The sequence below is a fragment of the Capronia epimyces genome, assembly GCF_000585565.1.
Source record: "Capronia epimyces CBS 606.96 chromosome Unknown aczIQ-supercont1.2, whole genome shotgun sequence".
Classification (NCBI taxonomy): Eukaryota; Fungi; Ascomycota; class Eurotiomycetes; order Chaetothyriales; family Herpotrichiellaceae; genus Capronia; species Capronia epimyces.
The window spans coordinates 722,124-743,818 of NW_006912905.1; the positions used below are offsets into that span (position 1 = coordinate 722,124).

General features: G+C 52.9%; 10 protein-coding genes across 10 annotated transcripts; 5 read left to right on the plus strand and 5 right to left on the minus strand.

The window, feature by feature from the left end:
* Positions 1-58: 58 nt before the first annotated feature.
* A1O3_02080 (uncharacterized protein) lies at positions 59-616 on the minus strand (the record flags this gene model as incomplete). The annotated part of the gene is made up of 1 exon (XM_007732223.1): positions 59-616. The coding sequence occupies one exon, from the start codon at positions 614-616 to the stop codon at positions 59-61; it is 558 nt and encodes a 185-aa protein (XP_007730413.1).
* A 674-nt stretch (positions 617-1,290) lies between these two features.
* On the plus strand, positions 1,291-2,703 carry A1O3_02081 (uncharacterized protein; the record flags this gene model as incomplete). Its single annotated transcript, XM_007732224.1, has 1 exon — positions 1,291-2,703. The coding sequence occupies one exon, from the start codon at positions 1,291-1,293 to the stop codon at positions 2,701-2,703; it is 1,413 nt and encodes a 470-aa protein (XP_007730414.1).
* A 366-nt stretch (positions 2,704-3,069) lies between these two features.
* A1O3_02082 (uncharacterized protein) lies at positions 3,070-3,528 on the minus strand (the record flags this gene model as incomplete). The annotated part of the gene is made up of 1 exon (XM_007732225.1): positions 3,070-3,528. One exon carries the CDS (start codon positions 3,526-3,528, stop codon positions 3,070-3,072), a length of 459 nt encoding a protein of 152 aa, XP_007730415.1.
* A 1,501-nt stretch (positions 3,529-5,029) lies between these two features.
* A1O3_02083 (uncharacterized protein) lies at positions 5,030-7,882 on the minus strand (the record flags this gene model as incomplete). Its single annotated transcript, XM_007732226.1, has 1 exon — positions 5,030-7,882. The coding sequence occupies one exon, from the start codon at positions 7,880-7,882 to the stop codon at positions 5,030-5,032; it is 2,853 nt and encodes a 950-aa protein (XP_007730416.1).
* Positions 7,883-8,361: 479 nt separating this feature from the next.
* On the plus strand, positions 8,362-9,102 carry A1O3_02084 (MRG-binding protein; the record flags this gene model as incomplete). Its single annotated transcript, XM_007732227.1, has 1 exon — positions 8,362-9,102. The coding sequence occupies one exon, from the start codon at positions 8,362-8,364 to the stop codon at positions 9,100-9,102; it is 741 nt and encodes a 246-aa protein (XP_007730417.1).
* A 79-nt stretch (positions 9,103-9,181) lies between these two features.
* Positions 9,182-12,286, minus strand: A1O3_02085 (uncharacterized protein; the record flags this gene model as incomplete). Its single annotated transcript, XM_007732228.1, has 1 exon — positions 9,182-12,286. The coding sequence occupies one exon, from the start codon at positions 12,284-12,286 to the stop codon at positions 9,182-9,184; it is 3,105 nt and encodes a 1,034-aa protein (XP_007730418.1).
* Positions 12,287-12,768: 482 nt separating this feature from the next.
* Positions 12,769-13,994, plus strand: A1O3_02086 (isocitrate dehydrogenase [NAD] subunit 2, mitochondrial; the record flags this gene model as incomplete). Its single annotated transcript, XM_007732229.1, has 2 exons — positions 12,769-12,858; positions 12,918-13,994. The coding sequence occupies 2 exons, from the start codon at positions 12,769-12,771 to the stop codon at positions 13,992-13,994; spliced, it is 1,167 nt and encodes a 388-aa protein (XP_007730419.1).
* A 234-nt stretch (positions 13,995-14,228) lies between these two features.
* Positions 14,229-16,305, minus strand: A1O3_02087 (uncharacterized protein; the record flags this gene model as incomplete). The annotated part of the gene is made up of 2 exons (XM_007732230.1): positions 14,229-16,013; positions 16,078-16,305. 2 exons carry the CDS (start codon positions 16,303-16,305, stop codon positions 14,229-14,231), a joined length of 2,013 nt encoding a protein of 670 aa, XP_007730420.1.
* A 586-nt stretch (positions 16,306-16,891) lies between these two features.
* Positions 16,892-18,646, plus strand: A1O3_02088 (uncharacterized protein; the record flags this gene model as incomplete). The annotated part of the gene is made up of 1 exon (XM_007732231.1): positions 16,892-18,646. The coding sequence occupies one exon, from the start codon at positions 16,892-16,894 to the stop codon at positions 18,644-18,646; it is 1,755 nt and encodes a 584-aa protein (XP_007730421.1).
* A 727-nt stretch (positions 18,647-19,373) lies between these two features.
* On the plus strand, positions 19,374-21,269 carry A1O3_02089 (uncharacterized protein; the record flags this gene model as incomplete). Its single annotated transcript, XM_007732232.1, has 2 exons — positions 19,374-19,499; positions 19,554-21,269. The coding sequence occupies 2 exons, from the start codon at positions 19,374-19,376 to the stop codon at positions 21,267-21,269; spliced, it is 1,842 nt and encodes a 613-aa protein (XP_007730422.1).
* Between the last annotated feature and the right edge of the window lie 426 nt (positions 21,270-21,695).

Consider the following 21,695-nt stretch of genomic DNA (forward strand, 5'->3'; position numbering starts at 1 on the left):
TCGATCCTGCACGCAGACTTAGCTTTAGCTTATGAAAACAGCCGGAATATTAGCTGAATCAAGCATTCCGTGCGTTATCCAGAATCTCTTTTGCTCTCAGACTCTCTTCAAACTCATCAGGGCCTTCGAGCGCCTTTTCCTGTGTGCGCTGTGGCCTCAATCCCAGTTCTGCCAGTTTATCCCAGATTCGATCGTGCCGCTTGGCCCATCTCTCTCTCCTCTTCTCCATCTCCTTTTCGGATGGTCGCCATTTGCTCTTGAGAATGCGGCGAACAGCTTCAGGAGAGACTTTGAAGTGATCTGCGAGGACAGCCGTGGACCACCGGTCCGGGTCTTGTTCGTGGAGTGTTCGAATGCCTTCCATGGTGTCTGGAGATAACTTCTTCCGAGGATTCCAGCCCGCGTCGCCGAACTTCTCCTTTAATGCTTGTTTCTGTATCTGCCATGGTTCTTTCTTTTTAGGAATGGCCAGGTCTTTGAGTTCCAGCCGTTTGTTCTTTCCTTTGCCGGGTGCACCCCTAAGTGGCTTGTGACTCTGGAAAGGTGTTTTCAGACGGCCATCCCCATCAAGTACATTGTCTGTTGACGAGATGCTATGTCGGTCTGCCTTTTGCATTTTTGATGGTTGTTTCTGAGGTTGGAATGGTTGGAAAGGTTGGACGTCTTCATTGTCGGGATTGGGAGCATGGCTTCTTTGCGTATCTTGCATATATTGTCCGGCCTGCTTGTTCACCGACAGGGGCGCGGGCGCGGGCGCGCCCTGAGAGGAAGAATATCTACGCCTCTTCTGGACATGAACATCTCGAACCGCACCAAAGGCACAGGGGATCGTGAGAGAGGGCGGCTGGCTGGACGGTTTGATCAGGGGGTTCCGTGCACTGGAATGCACATGGCGAGAAATTGTCGTACAGGAAGACCTTGAGCCCTGCGCCGCAGCCCAGAAGACTCTACAGCTTGTTTGCATATTCAAAGATATATCAGAGACTGATTGAAGGCCTGCAACGTTTCCTTATTGTTGAAAGGAATCCCCAGCGCGGCTTTAAACCCAATTTCAGACTTTCAGTAATTCATGACTAGTCAACCAGCCGAGACAAGCGAGCCGTGACTCGTCCTCCCCGCTAACCTATAGCACTTATTTATGACTAATCCATGCGGTGGTGCGCTGGGCGAGTCGTAAGTACTACGGTACTACTAAAGACTGCCTCCATCTTTTGCCTCGCCATCCCTGGAGTCATTCTCTTTCCTTCTCGCAGCTTGCTGCCCTGAGAAACTCCTCTTTTTGTCGGCAGTATGGCGTGGCCGAATCCCTTCAGGAGGAAGGACGAAAACACCCGAACATGCTGGGGTTACACATTCCAGTTGACGCCGGAGCATCTCACTCCGGAACAAGCGCATCCGTTAAAGTATACATACGACGTGCTAGGGGAAGAATGCTATGATATCCTCAACCAAATCAGCTCATCGGAGGCAGAGGCAGAACCGCAACCTCCCAACGGAGTCGGAAAATCTCCTTCGTCAAAGCAAAAGCCAAAGCGAGATCTGTATCTCCTCCTCGAGGCCAACGCGGAAAAAGACGAGAAGCTCAGGCAGCTCTGGGACGAAGTGACGACGGTGCCTTACTGGGTGGACTGGGACCAGATTGGGCGTGGACAAGATGTCTTCTACCGATACGGAGGAGCGACCTTGACGGGGCTGGCCTTCCAATCTTTGCTTGGAGGCATGGGCGCAAACCGAGTGGTCGAAGTGCTTGCCAGAACGGGAGGGTTCTCGGTCAAAGTGGCTCGACACCGACTGTTTGAGACGACGCAGCATATACTGGAGTGCACCAGGTCAATCGAATCCATCCAACCGGGAGGCGCCGGGTTCGCGTCCAGCCTCCGAGTGAGACTGTTGCACGCAGCCGTCAGACAGCGGATCATGAAGCTGGCAAAGACGCGGCCGGGCTACTACAGCGTGGAGAAGTACGGCGTGCCCATCAACGACCTCGACTGCATCGCCACCATCGGCACTTTCTCCGGAACCATCATCTGGCTTTCGCTGCCGCGGCAAGGGATCTGGTTGCGGGAGCAGGAAATCCTCGACTACATCGCACTCTGGCGACTCATCGCGCACTACATGGGCACTCCGACCGAGTGGTTCGAGACCCCGGCCAAAGCCAAAGCCATGATGGAATCGCTGCTGATGAACGAAATCCATCCTACCGAAACATCCAAGATCCTGGCCGCCAACGTCATCCGCTGCCTCGAAGCCCAGCCGCCCACGTACGCGTCGCGCTCTTTTCTCGAAGTCAATGCCCGTTGGCTCAATGGAAGCGAGCTCTGCGACGCCCTCGGTCTTGCTCGCCCCTCGGCCTGGTACTGGGCTCTCATGGCTGGCCAGTGTATCTTCTTCATGTCGATCTGCTACGTGTACCGCTCCATCCCGGCGCTGGACAGGCGGAAAGTTTCGACCTTGCGCAAAGTCTTCTGGGGGCTTATTGTCGAGGGCAAGCACGGCCTGGGGGAGAAAACCGTATTTGAATTCAAATACGTCCCCGATTATCACGTCCTGACTGCCAGAGGAGGAGATGAACATGCCAAACCCAAGGCCGTCGGCATCGAGAGAAGGAATCTCAATTCCCTGCTCATCGCCACCGGCTGTCTCGTTGCTGCTGGCTACGTAGGCTTGAAGACAACATCGGCCATTCTGGAGAGGATCTTCTAGGGTACTAGTACTACTACTGTACAGGATCCTAGCTCCAGACCAAGAACAGCAAAAACCCCCGCGCAAGACTCCCCGACACTGGCTGTGGGTACCTACCTAATACATCGATGATGTTTTCCATGCCACCGGATGGCAGATGGCAGATGGCCGTGGACGTGAGAGAAAATCAAGCCCAAGCCCAAGCAGAAAGGGTAAACAGACTCCACGAAGCAGAAAAGAAAAACACACTCGACGCTTTCTTTCGACGTCACTCCCGCGTCAATACATATCGGCGGAACTGAATTTCAAGCTGGGCTAGCGAAATAGCTACCCAGGATCCAGCCGCAGTCTTGATTGTTTCTGGTTTCTGGGTTATTGACATTGACATTACAACCTTTGAACCCACGCGCTTAATTGAGCGCACTCCCTCATACCCTCCTCCACACTAAAGGCATGCCTATTTCCCAGATGTCCATCGAGATCCTGCAGGCGGGGCGGGTCGGCGACCTTCCTCCGGGCCTCGTCACACGCTTCGCACGCACGGTTCGCGGCCAACGTGTACGCTCTGAGCACCTCGGGATCTGGTTTACGCTCGAGAGCACGCGAGATACTGCGCGTGAGGGACAGTCCGAACCCTGAGCCTGGGCTTGAACCTGGGCTTGAACCTGGGCCTGAACCTGGGCCTGAACCTGAGCCCGAGGAGTCCGGATCCAGGCACGAAGAGGAGGCTGGGGCTGACGCTGACGCTTTGGCCGGTTTGGCTTTCGGACAGCACTGTGAGATGGTCACCTTGTGCGTCGGGTGCGCCGGTGTGCAGGTGAATGTGAGCGTGATGTCGCGGCACATGATGCGTTTAGGTATGAGGTGATGATTGATGATCAGTACTCTGTAGTAGCGGGTGCTTTCTGTTTCGGACGATTGGCGTGCTTTGATTGTGATCTGTGATCTGGTACGGAGTACTCTGTGGTGCTCCCTGCTGTCTGGTCTGGTATGGTCTGGTCTGGCCTAGATTCCTGAATATTAACTATATATTAACAAACAGTATGCTATATGTTACATATGTTATGTTATGGCTTGAGGTGTTGTGTGCTGTAGGTCTCTGCTACTAGTGCTGTGTGCTGTGTGCTGTGCTGTGCTGTGTGCTGTGCTGTGCTGTGTGCTCTACTGCTAGAAGCTGGAAGTCCATTCCAGCCATTCATCACATCTACCTAATTACATATAGCACTTACTCCTTACCTTACCCATGCATCCCACCTTGGTTGGCACTGTACTGAGTGTACTGTACTGTACGGATACTAGTCAGGACTCATCCCACCTCCATCCCTCCACCCCTCCATCACACTGACACTCCATCCCACCGTCCCATCTGACTCTCTTCAACTCTCAGGTGGTACTAATGAGGTTTCTTATTCGACACACGCCTCCCACTTCCCCTCAGAGTTCAAGCCAAGCCAAGCCAACCTTGGGAACCGTAAGCATTTCTTCGCAACTGCCGGACTCTAGAGAAAGCTTAGCCTTAGCCTTAATCAATCTTAGGATCGATACAGGCCCCTGGGGCACTCTAGCTTGCTTGGACTTGGGTACGGCGTACGCATTAGCACCATCATCATCACCATCGCCATCATCACCATCACCATCACCGCTAGCGTCAGGACAACTCTCACGGCCAACTGCGCAGGATGTGCATGTGCATGTGCATGTGGCAGGCCCGAAGAGCACTGTCCTGTCGCAAGTGACCAGTGGCCAGTGACCAGTGACCAGTCGCTAGTCGTTCCGTTCCCTCGTCATGCGTGCCTGCCACGAACGAGCACAAGTACAAGTACGAGTACAAGCATGACTACAAACACGACTACAAGCACAGCACGAGCACAGCACGAGCACGACTACAAGCACAAGCATAAGCACGACTACAAGCATAAGCACGACTACAAGCATAAGCACGACTACAAGCATAAGCACAAGCACGACTACAAACACAAGCATAAGCATCGAGTGATCTCGATCCAGACGTGATCTGGGACAGGACAGGATAGTAATCTCGATGCTCAGTATCCGTACGGATTACATCAATCAAGGCCGTTGGTTGATTTATTATGCTTATGCTAACCCTAACTCTAACCCTAACCCTAACCCGTGATTGAATGATCCTACTTACTCCTTCATTAATATTGGATCTATTCTACTTACTCCTTCATTAATATTGATTTATTCTACTTCCTCCTTCATTAATATTGAGCACCCACGTAGGTTATGTGCTGTACGATAATGATAATGATAGTTCAGTCATCAGCATTCGACCAAGCTAGGTTGGTGTTAGGTATTGTCTGGCTAAGCCATCTTATAGCCATCAACTTGCACCAAAAACACCCCTCCCGTCATTCTGGCCCTGCCCCCAGTAACCAAACATATCCAGCCTGAGAAGCAAGTGTTCGAACAAGTTCTCATCATCACTATCTTCAATAAACTCGTGAGGTGTATTGTTCCCATCAGCCCTTGACTGCGAGTGCTTCGAGGAAACACCTTGAACCCGCAAGGCGTCTATGAACTGCATGACTTTGGCTTGAAATTCTTTCGCAATCGTGTCCGTTCCTATGTCGTATCCCTTCCTAGGATTGTGATTCGTCGTGGTCTCGTGAACATCATCTTTCATCCTCTGTTCGTCGGCACGGGTCATCACCTTCAAACTTGAACGGTTGTGCCTCTGGCTGGGCGTTTCTTGCGCCGCAACTCGTAGAATCAATGTAAATACATCTTCCAAAATCTGTCTGGTGCCGGATTGGTTCCGTTTTAACAGTAACGCATGGAGAAGCTTGTCCAAGGTGTTTTCATGCAAGGCGCGAAGATAATCTTGACTCTTGACCAACTGCAATGTACGCTCATAGTCGTTGTTATTAATATGTCTTTCGACGTCGTGTAGCGTGCCTTCGAACTTCTTCCAACATACGTTGATCGCGACATTGTGGCAGTAGTCAGCGAGAGTCGACGTGAAATGGTGCATCTGGACTATCATTCTGTGGTCTGAACGCGTGCCAGTCCGGCTAGGCAGATGATCGAAGTTCTGTCTCAGCAGCGTTTGGGTCAAGCTGTGTATCCGCGACAGACGCAACAGGTGTTGAAAAAGGCGGTCATACTTGTCTAGGATCCTGGGAGTGAGCACTGTCTGGAGTAGCTCGTTCGGAGGTTTGTATTCTAGTCGGAGGAAGTCCAGAGCGTGGATTGAATCAACGTCGCGGCATTTCTCGAGTTCCTCAACCGGCATGTCGCGGATTGCAAAGGAGATCGTATCATCTAGAAACTGATCTTTAGAATTCGCCAGACTATCCGACAAAATGCCCATCAGCACAAGCCTGAGCTCAGAGCCCGCAGGCGGCCAAGTGTCCCGAGTTTGGAGACGGAGACCAGTAGAACCACCAGATGGCCGCTGACCTTCACTACTGTTTTGATCCGAGTCGAACAGAGCCATGCTCAGGCGTGCGGAGAAAGGGCCATCTCCCAGTAGCTGGAAACCTCGCTGGAGATTTAAATGTGAGAGGAGCTGATGCTTCTGAAAGAGTAGACGGAGTACAGAGTAGGAGAGAAGACGATGTTGTGCCGAGACAAGAGGAGTGACGGACAAAGTCACCACTTCCATGTAGTCTAGCTGGAATGGTGATTTTTCGGCCTCTGGGTTGTCAAGATATGCAATGACATTGCTATAGAGCCCGTCGGCTTTGTCAAGGTCAAGCACAGGGACGTGATGGTCGAAAAGGCCCAGTTCGAGATGGAAGGGATCGGCCAAATTAGGCCCTGTAGTACCCGTCTCCTCTAGTCGTAAGGATGCAGAAGTCGAATGGCTTAGGGAGCTTGTCGATGCAGACAATTCCCTAGACAGGAAAGACGTCTTCATTGCATCTTCATATGCAATAGACTGGGACTGTAATTGGCATATGTCGTCAAATGTAAAGCCTGGTTCCAAACCCATAAAGTATGATGCCGAGCTGCACACACTTGACAAGACGGAATAGTCGTCGGCAAATGATCGTAGTATCCCTAGGCTTTGCCGTGTTTCTGTGACAGTTTGACAGAGATAAGGAGGAAGAACAGAACTCCAAATGTCGACCTCATGCTCCTTGTCCGAGCACTGCTTTCCATGGCCATTTGTTTCACTTGGTGTCAAGGCAACTTCATGGAGTAATTTCGTCAATAGTGGTCGCAAGGTTCTTGAAATTATCTGTTGTATCACTCCGTCTATTGCTGAATGACACAAAGACGCATTCGCCGCTTGCCGCATTAAGGCCAATACAATGGCAGGGTCAGTCTGGCAGCTGTGTATTGCATCGACAAATTCCTTCAGCGTCGCTACCAAGGCAGCAACCCTGCACATGGTGTCTTTCAGCTGAAGGAGGGACACGATAGTTGGCCGTAAGGTTTCCAGGTAGTTTTGAGTTGCATGCAAGGCGGTTCGGGAAGCAGCAATGAATGCTATCCTCGATGGTGTTAATTGCTGTGACTGGTTTTCCAGGCCGTCGAAGCAATTGTTTAGTTTCCTAGTGTATGTGCCAATCCTCAAGAGGTCTTCGAAGAAATTATGCAACAGAGGTACACTGTAGCCGCAGGCTGCGATCTTTCCCCAACAATGCGAGAACCTTTCTTCCTCTTCAATCCATTGAAAAAGTGTCGAGCCTCTACCGGTAGCAAGTTCGAAAGCCGCGTGAAGTAGTGCATCAGGCTTGATAGGCTTCGACAGGAGGTCTCGGTCTGATGACTGCAGGATTGTACTGAACACTCGGGGATTCGCTTCGCTGATGTATGGTGTCGGCGGCTCTTTATGGCTCTTGTTCAGGAAGATATCCCAGCTGACAACGCTATCCTTCGGTCTTGCTCGCATAATCTCTGGCAGAATCCAGAGATCGGGAGTCCCATCAATATCATCCCGCTCATCTTGACTTTGTTGCGGCTCCTGCCCGGATTCGGAAGAGCTGGAAGATGGACTGGATAAATCTGGTAGCGAGACATCTTGCAGGTCTAGTAAAAAGACGTCGGGCTTGAGATTGGGTAAGTGCTTGGTATTAACGTCGTTCAGCCGAAGGAGTCCGCTTTCGAGGCTGTTATTGAAACGAAACCCCTCCCATGTCGTGATAGACTCGAGGCTGAGATAGGGAAGCGTCTTGATGGCATCGGTAGAGAAAGGGTCGGGACCCATCTGATCGTAGAGGGACATTGCGATATTAGCTTGACCATGTTGATGGTCTTTACTGTTTACCCTAGAGCCAGCGGGACATCTCCGAGTGTTATTGTATTCTATAATTCATGATGCAAAGTCGTATTTACATGCGACGCGCCTCGCGTCTGCCATTAAACGAACACCAACTAAAAAGGCAACTTACCCGAGCGCCTCTTCATGGAAGGCTACCGCATCGACAGTGTCAAAATCTAGACGGTAATCCTCGAAGGATAGGGTTGGACACGGTGACTGTAGGCTGCTACAAGCCCGGATACTCTTTGTTGATGTGATCGATGACCACGATTCAAGCGAGCCGTCACAATCATCTTTTTCTGCAATAGCCAACCCCACATATTCTGATAGAAGTTCCAGCCAGGACAAGACACAGCGCTCGGAGCCAGCAGTATCACCGAGCCCGAGAAAGAGCCCTGCCGTTTTCCTTAGCTCTTGGTGTCAGTCCTCAAAAGCCACAGACAATGACTTCCAAAGAAGCGACCAGATCGGACAGTGACACCTCCCTATGGACGGATGACCAGGAATCGGCCCTCCTACAGGCCGTTGTTCGCTGGAAGCCAGTAGGAATGCACAAGCATTTCCGGATGATCTCAATCAGAGATCATCTCCTGAACCAGGGTGTGGTCAATCCCGAAGACTCTCATACATCCATAGCAGGAATCTGGCGGAAGCTTCAATCCCTATACGACCTCGCAAAACTGGACGAGCGCGAAGACTCCATCATTGACGGCCTCGAGGATGGGGCCAAAGGTCATGCCTATTGGCGAGAATTCGAACTCCCGCGCGAGGACTTTGAGGAGTTGATGTGGCAGAGAAGGTTGAATCCCGATGGGACCTCGAGTCCCGACATCTCCAGAAGGGAGAGCACGGTTGCAGACACGGATGAGCCACGGTCGTCACCGATTCCTGGTGCCACGAGAGGGTCACTCAGGGGAGCTAGAGGAGGAAGACGAGGAGGTAGATTGTCACGTTTACAGAACGAGATTGAAACCGATAGGTCCAGTCGGCGGACGAGCAAGGCCAACAGCGTCGTGGACGAGGATCAAGCCATGGAAGACGCTGACGAAGAAGAGGAAGACCAGGAAAGTGGAGCTGAAGATGAATCAAGCGACGAACCGGAAGAGGAAGACAAGAAAGCCTCTGGCAGGAGGGGTGGGCGTGGTGGACGGAGAGGCAGGGCCAGGCGAGCACGGCGAAGATGAAACAAAAGATCAGGGTATCCAAGACCAGCATGAACTGAAGAAAGAATCTGCTCGCCGAGCAAGAGCAAATCTATGAAAATTACGTCCCGCTCGTCTTCTTCTCTGATCGACCACGGTCCTTGTCCGAGTGCCTCTGTCTCCTGAAACAACTAAAGGTGTTCCGACTACCTTCTCGCAGCTTTTTCAACACGACACGCATGTCGCCCAGTTCCTGTTGCAGACGTGTTCTCGCCTCATTCGTTGTCCGCTTGTCCAACTCAGTGTAGATCTGACCCTGGATCTCTCCGGCCTTGGAAGTGGCATAGCTCGTCATTGTTTGTGCGATGAACTCCGTATCTAGGGTTGCCTGCATCAAGGCAGGCAAGGTGTAAGTGTTTGGTTTCCGCCCCTTGAATCCATCAAGAAGTGCTTGTGAGACGTTTTCGAGCAGATAAGACAGGATCTCACTGAGAAGAGGGCTACTGGCGCCGGCATTCGACACCGTAGTCGAGACTTCTGTATGCACCATGACAAGGGTCATGAGCGTCGAATAGACATACGGTCTGACTTGGTCTGGCCTTGCTGTAGTTGGTGCCCACATTGGTGAGTTAATGCCTTCTCCGATGGTCTTCGTCAACTGTGCAACCGTAGGCCGTGTGTAAGAGTGGAATAACTTTGCATCGATCTGGCCGAACACGTCTCGGATAGTCTTGGACTCGTCGGCCAATTTGACGGAAAAGGAGGACTCGAAGACCTGAATGAGTGATGGCACATACTCATTCCGCAAGGCTTTCAGGTTCGACATGGTCAACAACATCCGGACATTGCGGCTAGAAGCGTTGATGGCATCTTGCGTGATGATTTCAGCCGGGGAGGCCCCCTCAATGACAGAGCTGAGGCTCGTCACCAGGACCCAGTCATCCTCGTCGCCTTCTGTTGGCGCTTCGGCATTCTCGAGCATGCCGCTGACCGCCTTGTACACGCTGCTCACGAATTGGGTCCGTACCATCTGCAACAATTTTGACGGCGGCGGCGTGATGATGTCCCGGCTCCCTGGTTTGGTCGTTGTAGTTGAGAAATACAACACCTGCTGCATGCCTAGCAAGACCTTCCTCTCAAAGGCCTCGAAATACAAAGGCATGCGTGTCTGGTCGCGCTTTTCTGGGGCCCTGACCCAGTCTTCCAAGGACTTGCAACTCTCGGCATCCTTGCTCCAAGCTTCGCAAACAGCACGCATACACCGTTCGCGAGCCCCTCCGATCATTACTTTGATCTTTTCGTACATGGTGTTGTTGTTAGTCACAGGGCCCAAGGTCACCATTTCGCCCGCCGCGGTTCCGACAAGCGTCAGGATCTTCTCAAGGTATTGAACTGCACTAAGGGCGTTGGAGTAAGGAGGCCAGAACGCGAAATCTTCCCAAGGTTCGCCTTTCTTTGCCGCTGCTGCAGGCAGGTTCTGAGGATCAAGTCTGCCAATGCGCCCATCAGTGGGTGAAAAGGCTGCTCCTGTGAGCGGAGTGGTGGGCGTTTCCGCAGACCCAGGGGCCGGCGAGAAAAGAGACGAAATATCCTCGGTCGGGGGTTCTGCGAAGAGTGAAAAGACGGCATCCCTCAGCTGGCTCACCAAGTCGATTGCTCCGCTGCGCAGTCCGTTGATTTCGGTTTCGGATAGTTGGTGGTGCTTGCTGCTCTCCCCTTCGAACCCCACCGATAGCGTTTTCTGTTTGCTGCCGTCAATGAAGCCTTGGGCCGACTCCCAAAAGTCAACCACTTCACCAAGTAAGCCACTAGACAATGACAATAGCTTGGTGACATAGGCGAGAATACAGTTCCAGAAGTCGGAGACGTCGCCGCTGTCGAGAGCGTCTGGTCGGTCCCTAGAAGCCTCTCGCAGGAAAGCAGCCACTGTTTGAGATGACGGAGGCTCCGCAGAAGCCAGCCGACGACGCAAAATCTCGATCTCGATCTTGGACCTTTCCACTACTGCCGCAATCTTGTTTTTAAGGGCGTCATAACGACTAAGTAAATACACCCAGATCGGGCTCTCCTCAACACCCAGTTGCAATAGCACATTGATGAGTTCCATATGTTCTTCCGCATGGAATGCGCTTGGGAGGAGTGAGGTGGCTGGAATGTTGGACAGTTTCCGCCAGATATCTCTCTTCAGACTCTTGACTTGTTCATCTGCGTCGTTCCACATTCTTCCTATGGCAACGATTCTATGCACTTCGTCATCGGATAGCGTGCGACCTTGTTGAACCACCCTATCGCTAAGTGCCTTGGCCTCGGCAACGTATCGCCGAGCGGTGTTGTAGAGCTCGATAGCTTTGTCGTAATCCTTTTGCTTGATGGCCTGGCCGAGGTTGGAGCCCAATTCGTACAGAGCATGATCACTCGCAATAGCTTCCACTATCGCTTTCAGATTTGCCTCACGTTCCTTGCCGCCCAAAGCCGGGCCCCATACCTCCTCAGCCTTTTGCGACACTTCCAGAAGAGGGCCTTTGATGCCTTGCACGCCAAACTCTGTCTCTTTGCGAAGGGCGTTCTTGCTGGGTGGACGAGCAGGGGCACTCATGCCGGCGGCACTGCCACTGCTGACGTTGCGGAAGTGAATGCCACTTGTGCGTCGGGAATGCCGTGGAGACGGAGGTGTCTCCATGCCTTGGTTTCGCATCTCGGTGTAGACATTGTCAATCGTGGCTTTAGCTCGCACGAAGCGCTCGAAGTTTGTCTCAACCAAGACTTTAAGGGAAGCAGACTTTTGATCGATTGATCGAGACAAGTACTGCAATCCTCGTAGCAGGTCATCCGTAGTTGCGTCCTTATGAATCTGGGAGAGAAAGATGCCAGGAGAAAACGTAGTCGATGACAGCATGAACTTGTTCCGCAGTCGTGGGTCTTGTTCGACGGGTAGACCATCAGTCCTCAACACGTTCAGAACACTCGGGTGAACGCCCAGAGGATCAGGTTCGTCCTTCTGCACCAGGTTCGCTCGGCCGTCTCCAGTCCGTTGCGATCCCGGGATCAGACTCTTCCTCTCGCTCGCACTCCTCTCGAGGGCGGAATATCGGGAGCGGGAACGCCTAATTCCAACCGCGTCTGCGATATCATCGTCGTCACTCTCATCCAGCTCTTTGGGCCACTCCTTCGGAGAGGGATCTGGCAGGTTGTAGTGAGTAACTATGGTCCGTTCTTGTTCAGCCATCCCATGCAAACGGATTCACGCGACCGGCGCGCCTCAGATGCTGGTCATTTACACTCTTCTGTCTGGTATCGCGTCGAGTACTACGTAGAGAGACGCCTCAGTAAACCAGGGGCTCAGGCTCCGTCGGGTGCAGTGACCGCCGCGGGAGCAATGCCATTCTTGGCGATCACGTGCAGTCATGTGCCCTGGAGGCTGGCATGAGGCATATACCGCAGCAGCGCATAGCGCATCCGATGTCGCCGGCAGCTGCACCTTGGGCGTGGAGCTCGTCCGCGCCAATTAGAATGATGTAACTCAACTGGGGGGCCGCCAGATAAAAAGCATGCTCTTGAAAGCTCCACCACTATCCTGCCCGACTCTGAACCCAGGTCAATAGCTTCACCTTTTGCTCCGTCGCTCGTTCAATGCTGTGTGCTGTGACCAGGAGTCATTGCTGAAGCTTGTTGCCCTTTGTTCCTGCATCTGCATCGGTTTTGCCCGTCATGATCGCCTCTCGAGCATTTGCCTCTCCGGCTCGCCTGTGCTTGCGAAAAGCCTGTCACCAGCCGACCTGGGCTCCGGTAGCCTTTCAGGTGCGACTCAACCAAGTCCGCGGCTCATCTGAACGTGTTGGCTAACTCGCGCTGTATAGGCTCAACCTCGACGCTTCGCCTCCACTGCAGAGTCCGACAAGGTCGCCAGGTTCAAGGGAAAGAAGGGATCGGATGGAAACTTCACGGTCACTTTAATAGAAGGAGACGGCATCGGCCCGGAAATCTCACAGTCCGTCAAGGACATCTACAAAGCTGCGAAGGTTCCAATCGTCTGGGAGCCGGTGGATGTCACGCCTCGCCTGAAAGATGGCCGGACCGTTATTCCAGATGAGGCAATTGAGTCGGTGAAAAAAAACTACGTCGCTTTGAAAGGACCTCTTGCAACTCCCATCGGCAAGGGACATGTCTCTCTTAACCTCACGCTCAGGCGGACCTTCAATCTCTTCGCCAATGTTCGCCCCTGCAGAAGCATTGAGGGCTACAAAACCCCCTATGACAACGTCGACACGGTTCTGATTCGAGAAAACACCGAAGGAGAATACAGTGGTATTGAACACGTGGTTGTGGACGGCGTTGTGCAGTCGATCAAGCTTATCACCCGCGCAGCCTCAGAAAGAGTTCTCAGATATGCGTTCCAATATGCGCGCGAAGTCAACAAAAAGAAGGTCCGCGTCGTTCACAAGGCCACTATCATGAAGATGTCCGACGGTCTGTTCCTTAGCACTGCAAGGGATGTCGCCAAGGACTTCCCGGACATTGAATTCGACGCCGAGCTTCTTGACAACGCCTGCCTGAAGATTACGACTGACCCTGGCCCATACTCGGACAAAGTCCTCGTCATGCCTAACCTTTACGGTGACATCCTGTCCGACATGTGCGCTGGTTTGATCGGTGGGTTGGGTCTCACCCCCTCCGGAAACATTGGCGACGAATGCTCCATTTTTGAAGCTGTTCACGGCTCAGCACCTGATATTGCAGGCAAGGCGCTCGCCAACCCGACCGCTCTGCTCCTCAGCAGTCTCATGATGCTACGGCACATGGGCTTGAACGACCACGCGGCCCAGATCGAGAGCGCAATCTTTGCAACGTTGGCCGAGGGCAAGGCTCTGACCGGGGATTTGGGTGGTAAGGCTAAGACGCACGAGTATGCACAGGCCATCATCGACCATTTGTAAATATGCGGCAAATCGTGCCTTGGATGGACATGGTTCACAACGGTTGTTCAGCTGAGAAATTGACGCCACGGTCAGCTGACCGAAGTGCAGTTTGGGTTGGTTGATGTACTATCTTATCATGCTAGAGCGAGTCTTGCGAATAACACCAGGGAATGACACCAGTTGATTTTCTAGTCTTGAACGAAAATGATCAGTTCAGACCTCTACTCTTTGTGACTGCTACAACGAGATGCACTAAGAGATCAGCGGCCCAACCCTCACAATTTCACGCTCCTTCATCTCCTTGACCTTTCGGCCTTTTTCTAGTTTCCTCTCCGTCCTCCTCTTCAGCACTTGCAGTTTATCAAACCGTCCGCGTGCGCCGAATTTGATCTTCGTAATCATATCACCCGCCTGACCTTTGGTGATGTCAGCCTCCGTCAAGGGCTGGCATCCATCTTCGGAGATGTCGCGCATCCGGTTGAGGAAGTTTAGCTGACCGTCGGAGGCGGGGCTTCGGCGCCACGACGAGCTCGTGGCGATGAAAATACGTTCAAACTTGGTAGAAGCGAAGGTGTCGGCAGCGTGGAGGGCGTCCGACAACGTGGCTGCCGTGGCGACGGTGCGCGGGCGGGACCAAGGCGATTTGCTTGCCTCGCTCAGCGGGAGCGGGTGTTTCCAAATCACAACATAGTTGTTCGATGCTGGTGAGTCGGATTTCCCTGCTGAGTCGGAAGAGGCTTGACGTTCGAGCGTCAGAATTCCACCCCTCGCCGCAAGGATGTATTTGTGCGAGTCAACCTGAACCCAGGCATTAGGAGACATGGAACGCACGTGTCGTTCGCCCGAGGTGTCCTCAATCAGGTCTTGGACTGTATCATAATGCGTGAAGTCGAGACGATGGTCGGATCCAGCAGCTTGAGCTTGGACAGGACCGGACGCAGCAGGGCCACGGTCAGACATGGTCCGTTCCTCGTTCGTCCTCTTGTCTTTCAGGGATTTCAGCTCGTCGGGTCGGGCATCCTTGACCATCTCAGATGGATCGAGGCCGAAAAGGGTCGGGACCGTGACGATGCCCGTTTCCAGAGACGCCACCATGTCGATGATATGACAGTCTGTCTTTCCGGGATACAGGCGCATGCCACGGCCGATCATCTGGACGAGCAGGTTGCGAGACTTGGTGGGCCGGGCAAGAAGAACACAGTCGATGTTGGGCATGTCGGTGCCTTCAGTAAAAACGCCGCAATTCAACAGGACCGGAAATTCACGGTTCTTGAACGCTTCCAGTCGTTCGCCCCGTACCTTTTTCTTCGTGGATCCTGTAATGTATCGGGCGTCGATGCCGTGTTTGCGGAAGGACGAGGTCAAGCTCGCCACGTGGTTGAGGTCAACACAGAAGACGAGTGTCGACTTGCGCTCTCTCGCTTCAGCCATCCATGCCTGAACTGTGATCTCGTTTGTGACTTCGGTATTGACTGCTGCTGAGAGCTGCCCAGGCTGGAAGTCGCCGTCTTTTCCTGACCGAACCCTAGACAGATCTGCTCGTGACTTGACCGTTGTGAACATGACGTCCGACAACCACTTGTCGCCGATCATGTCCACATAATCCTTATGGTAGACAATATGGTCGATCGCGGCGCCCAGCCTCAACCCATCGAAGCGCGAGAACGTCGCCGAGACACCGACCAGAGCTGGCCCTGTCTCTCGGGCTTCCTCCAACCCGAAGTGTTCCAAGACTTGCAGATAACCAGGCGCTACGATGTGATGCGCTTCGTCGACTAGCACAAGCTTGAATCTGTCCGGGCGGTACTTGCTAAGACGGTCTCCAGACAGCAGACTGCGAACCGAGGCGACCGTGATATCTGCGGCACCGGAAGCGTGTGTCTCCCCCATCTCGATATCGATGCTCTTCTCAGGATACGCTTTCAGGCAATGACGGGCCGCTTGCTCGACCAACTCTCGCCGGTGGGCAAGGATGAGCGTCTGCTGAGCATTTTGGTTCCGTAGCTCGACACGATCGATCAATTGAGTGAAAATGACCTTTGCAGCCGAGTTAGCACTTCTCGGCCGTTGTTGCGGTTCGAACAGTGTTATGCTTCCATACCGTCTTGCCGCTGCCTGTGGCGAGCGAGATTCCCAGCCGTTTGTGGCCCTTGTCAAGGTAGGACAGAACCGATTGGATACATTCTTCTTGGTATTCGCGAAGTCGAATCCCTTCTTCACGAAGTGCCGGTGGATGTACGTCGCCAATGCTGGAAAGCCAGCGTCGGGCTTCCTGTGGTCGCAGGAAACATTGCGCTGAACGTGTCAACCATCTGAAGCGCGCTAGCATAATACACCGAACTGCATCTCAACGGAGTCAGGCGAAGAAGAGAGTCTGCTCGTCGCTAAGTTGCCTGTTGGTGGGTAGAAGGCAAACTCCAGTCTTGGGGAGACGATCACGCTGCTCTACGATTCTAGGCTAAGGCCTGGTTGTACATACGAGGCTTAGGGGCTCCTAAAGCGACCAGCCTGCCCAAGACTGAAGGCATCCATCAAGCTCGGATTTCGTCGAGAACTATCCCCGCCGGACCGTGATGGAATAACAAGTAACAGCACCTGTCGAGTACTTGAATCTACCGTCCTCTAAGGTAGGTAATGATGCAACCATAAGGCAGGCGTTGCTTCAAAAGCGGCCAGAGAGGAACACTCGCAGTCGCCAAGCCCAGCCTTTTGTCTGCATCCAAACTTCGAGGTTCAAGGAGCAAACCACATCCCGTTTTGCGTTGTCAGCAATACCGTGAGATGGACTCGCCGCATGCATGGCTTTTGGAGACTGGTTTTGAACTGGCCTACTAACATCCCTCATTTGGACACCTAGCATTCTTTTGGTGTTGGGTAGTGTAACCATAACATGTCTTGGAAAGAAAAGCTAGACCATGGAAGATCAAGACAACCAGGATGAGCACGATGAACTTCGGTCACATACACCAAATACAATGTCAGTCGACGAGGCAGATTATCTTAAAAATGATCTGGAAACTTCCGATAGTCCCGGCGACTCGTCACCCGTGAAAGAACTCAACTCGGTCTCGTTTCACGAACAAAAGTGGTCGCGCCTTCATCGACACTACAATGATCAGTATCTGGAGCTGTTCAGGACTACTTTAGGAGACGCCGACGAGGAGATGTCTGGTGAAGACCTGTTCACGACCCAGTTGGGGGCTGTGGTATGGCAGCCTTCGGAGAAAGCAGCCCTGTACAACGGTCTGTGCCGAAAAGGCCGACGCGACTTGCAGGGCTTGTCGGGTCTGATTGGGACGAAGTCTGAGGTCGAAGTCAAAGCGTATCTGGACAGTCTGCAGGAGCAAGAAATAGACCGCCAACGCTTCGAACCTCAAACGAAAAACGTCTCACATGCCGACATCCCAGCCGCCATAGAGATCGGTTCTGAGGTTGAACCCCTGCTTGATCAGGCCGCGGACGCTCTTGCAGCTTTTCAGGAGCAGTTTGATCATGCCGCCGGTCAGAGAAATACCACGCTATGGCTCATCGACCAAGCTACGGCATCCGACCTGGACCAGAAAGCAGACGAAGCTGAAGCTGCACGTGACCTTTCCGACCAGGGCTCTGGTGACGAGGATGAGTCAGACTCTGAGGCGACAAGTCTGTTTCACCTCTCGGCGTTTCTGACTCTTGCCGAAGAATACTTCATGAACCAAGGCTCCGATGGCTCATACAATTGGCGCAACCTTGCCGAAGAAGGACAGCGACCTGCCATGACCATGGACGTTGTGACAACTGTTTTCGATCTTGTCGTCAACTTCACCAGGAAATTGATACAGTCTTGTCTTTTCGTGGCACAATCACGAATCCGCGCTTCGACGTCTGTTAAAAAGCACGAGCCCTTAAGGCTGGTCAAATACGACGACGTGGCGGCCGCCTTGTCGATATTGAATGTCAAGAACAATGCAGACACCTTCTGGGTTGGCATGGCCCGGAGGAACAACTTGTCAGTCGTGGACTACTCTTCTAGGAAAGATAACAGCCGTGGAACGATCATGTCATATGAAGACGTGGAATCCAGGTTGTCAATCCCATCACGAAGGAGGTCGATGTCAACCGCATCTGATGACTCGATACGAGGCCGTGCCACTTCAATCGAACCCGTTAGACACAGTGAACTGGAAGATGATGCCGAAGGAAGCTCCGACACCGAGGATGATGCGATTGCCGCTCCCACCGAAGAGGGTGCTTCCACTGGCGAAGAAAGTGACGACGAGGATTCGCGTACCTCTGACGAACAGAGCAGGTCTTCCAGCTCCGAAGACGAAACACGACCAAACCCACCAGTGTCAAGACAGAAACGAATCCTGCTTCTCGAAGAAGAACAAGATGCGTACATGGAACGGATGGATCAGGAGGCTAGAAAGCTGGAAGAGTCGCGTCTGCTGCAGCTTCTGGGTGCTCACGTCGAGGACCAGATCAAATCAGAAGAGTCACCTGACTTGGGGCCCCGGCCGAGAGTGATGAGAAAGACAGTCGAGGAATGTATAGGCTGGTCAGTCCAGTATCAGGCCGAGTGGGAACTCCTTGGAGAGATGTTGCCACCTGGGAGCTTTTCAGCAGTTAGATCTGGTGCCAAACGCAGGAGACTGGAACCGAAAGCCGTTCTTGACCTACCGGCGCCCTGAATTAGTACTGGCCAGGACCTGGTTGGGCAAGACTTTCATGCAGAGAGGCCAACGACCTTCTTGGCCTCCTTCTCCTCCGAGAGTATACTGGTCTCTGCCTGCTTGTCTAGGTGTCAACATCCAACAAAGATGGCAGGCAGCCCGAACTGGAGATAAAGACAGAAATAAACCTACATGTACAGATGCAGAGTCCTGTCCTTCACCTTGTGTAACTATAGGTACTACGTAGCAGGGATAAGGAGGACAACAACTTCACTCGTGACGGGCGCTAATGCTTTAGCGGTCGATCTCCCGCTCGAAGCAATCTAATTGGAGGAATGGCAGCCTCGAGCCGTAAACAAATCCAGAGCCTCAAACACAAAGAAGCTTGGAACAGCTTCTGTGTGCACATATCATTCTGAATGGTAGATATCCCAGCCTTCACAAGGAGAGGACAGTCCAAAGTCTCAACCTTTGTGCATTGCATTCCCACGCGTCTCCCCAGCCCATGCACCACTGGCACGTGGGTCTCTGCTCTCCGTTGAATGACGTCCGACGCGAACTTGACGCGTTCGTGGTCGAGGTCAGTGATAGCACAGAGCTCTACACACCAGCATCATATCTTTGTCGTTGGCACCTAAGGACTATCCATGTCCTATGCACCTTGTCGTCACCTCAGCATCGCATATCAACATACCATCCACAGCGGCCTTCTCCCTAGTACGAAGCCCTTGTTCACGACTTCACGATGGGCCTGCGAGAGGTGAATGCCGGCGACGACCGACGACTACAAGAGATTGCAGATCTCCTTGTAGGGTCGCACAAGATCCTCCTTGTTACGGGTGCTGGCATCAGCACGAGCTGTGGCATCCCAGTGAGTTATTTGCGCGACAGTCGATCATCCTCTTGAAAGCTCACCTGCGCACAGGACTTTCGATCAAAGGATGGGCTGTACAACATGATCCCTGAACAGACCATGCTTCCCTCTCCTCCACCATCTGAACCGTCGACACCTGCGTTAAAGCGCGTCATGTCTTTCAACGACGAAGACTTGCCGTCCTCACAATCATCCACCTCTTCAACTGCCAGCCGCCGATCATCGGCGAGCCCATCCTCTAAACTCAGGGGGCAGGACTTGTTCGACTCTCGGGTGTTTCAGAACGCAGCCTCAACTACAATGTTCTATCAGTTCATTGCCTCGCTGCGACAAAAGATCCGGGACGAAGTTTGCTCGACCAGCTCCGTTCACAAGTTTGTCAGAGTTCTTCGCGATGGTGGGCGCTTGATGAGATGTTATACACAGAATATTGACGGGCTTGAGGGCCGGGAGGGGTTGGTAACGGACCTAACCCGCGGCAAGGGCAACAAACGTCGCTTCATGAAGAAACACTTTGAAGTCCCACGACCAGCCTTCACGCCGGGAACTGACTTTGACGGAGGGTGTGAAGTGGTGCAACTCCACGGCGACCTCGAAAAGCTGCGCTGCACGATGTGTGCCACGCAGTTTGAGTGGACCGACGAGGAGACCGACATCTATTTGCAAGGAGCTGCCCCTAGCTGTCCCAAGTGTAAAGCAAAAAGCGAGCAAAGACAGGCAAGCGGAAAACGAGGGTTAGCAACAGGGTCTCTTCGTCCCAACATTGTGTTGTACGGTGAAGACCATCCGTCAAACACGCTGCTGACGCCACTGATCCCGTTTGATGCTGGGTCTCAACCTGAAGTTATGATCATCATGGGGACATCTCTGAAAGTGTTCGGGTTGCAGAAGATTGTGCGGGAGTTTGCCAAAGCTGTGCATGCGCGTAAAAACGGCAAGGGTCGAGTGATCTTTGTCAACCGCACTCGACCGGCAGAGAGCGTTTGGGAGGGGATTATTGATGACTTTGTAGCCATGGATTGTGACGACTGGGTGGAGGACCTCAAGACGCGACGGTCTGATTTGTGGCTTCGACAAGGCGACATTGGATTGACGGTGACAAAGTCGTCGCAGCCCAAACGGAAGCGAAAATCAACCGAGGAGGGTGAGAACGCCGGAAACGAGGCGGTCAAACGGGCCAAAGTGGTGGTCGAAATCCCCAATGCGACCGTGTCACACGCCCCCACAATTCCCAGCACTCCTTCGAGGAAAAATGCGAACATTCACAGATTCAAGTTACCGGCAGACTATCCAGGTCGGGCAATTCTCTCGCCGCTGGCTCAAGCGAGACGACCACCGATATCACCATTCTCAAGTCCACTTCGCATGGATGACGAAAGCGCCATTGCGAGCCCCGTGAGGCGTGGCACACCGAAAAGACCTACCGCGTCACCATTCACGCCAGGAGTGTTGTCTGGGAGCAGACTCAAGACGGCAACTTTTGGGGATGAACGCTTGGAGGATGACATGTTGGAAAGTAGTTCTTGGTTGGAAGACCATGAGGCAGACCATCCGACCGAAAGCTTGAATAACGGAGGAGACGCGACTCAAGACGAAACGACCGAGTCCGGTGTCGTGGCCCAGTTCTTACGACGAGTACGCGGCAGGCGATGGTTCTCGTATCCTCGGCTCAGTACATCTGGTGAATCGACCGATGACGAGGTGATACAGGTAGCGACGCCATCCAGGGGACCGCGAGGCAGAAGGATCGATGTGTTTGTCGAGTGAAGGGACTGAAAAGAATGAGGTTTCAATGCCCGCCCAACGATGGCGATGGCGGCATGTAATGAGGATGGCGACTGCCATAAGACATGATTGGAGTTTTGATGGAATTTGACCTACGAGAAAGTTGCCTTGGTGTTTGGGGAGGTATCCACTGCCACCGGGGAAGGCGTGTTGAATCGTGCGTGATGAATACGGAGATGACGCCTGCCGTAACGCAATGGATTTGTGGGCTTGTAGACACAATTGTCAGTCACAGATATGGTGTTTGGTGTTTGGTGTTTGGTGTTTGGTGTTTGGTGTTGGCGGCGAGTGTCATGATGATGGTCAACGGGGTGAGGAGTGAGGAGTGAGGAGCCGCACGGGCCGGCCGAGGCAGAACAATGATCGGATTCCGCAGTCTGGACTCTGGACTGAGCACTCTCGCGTGAT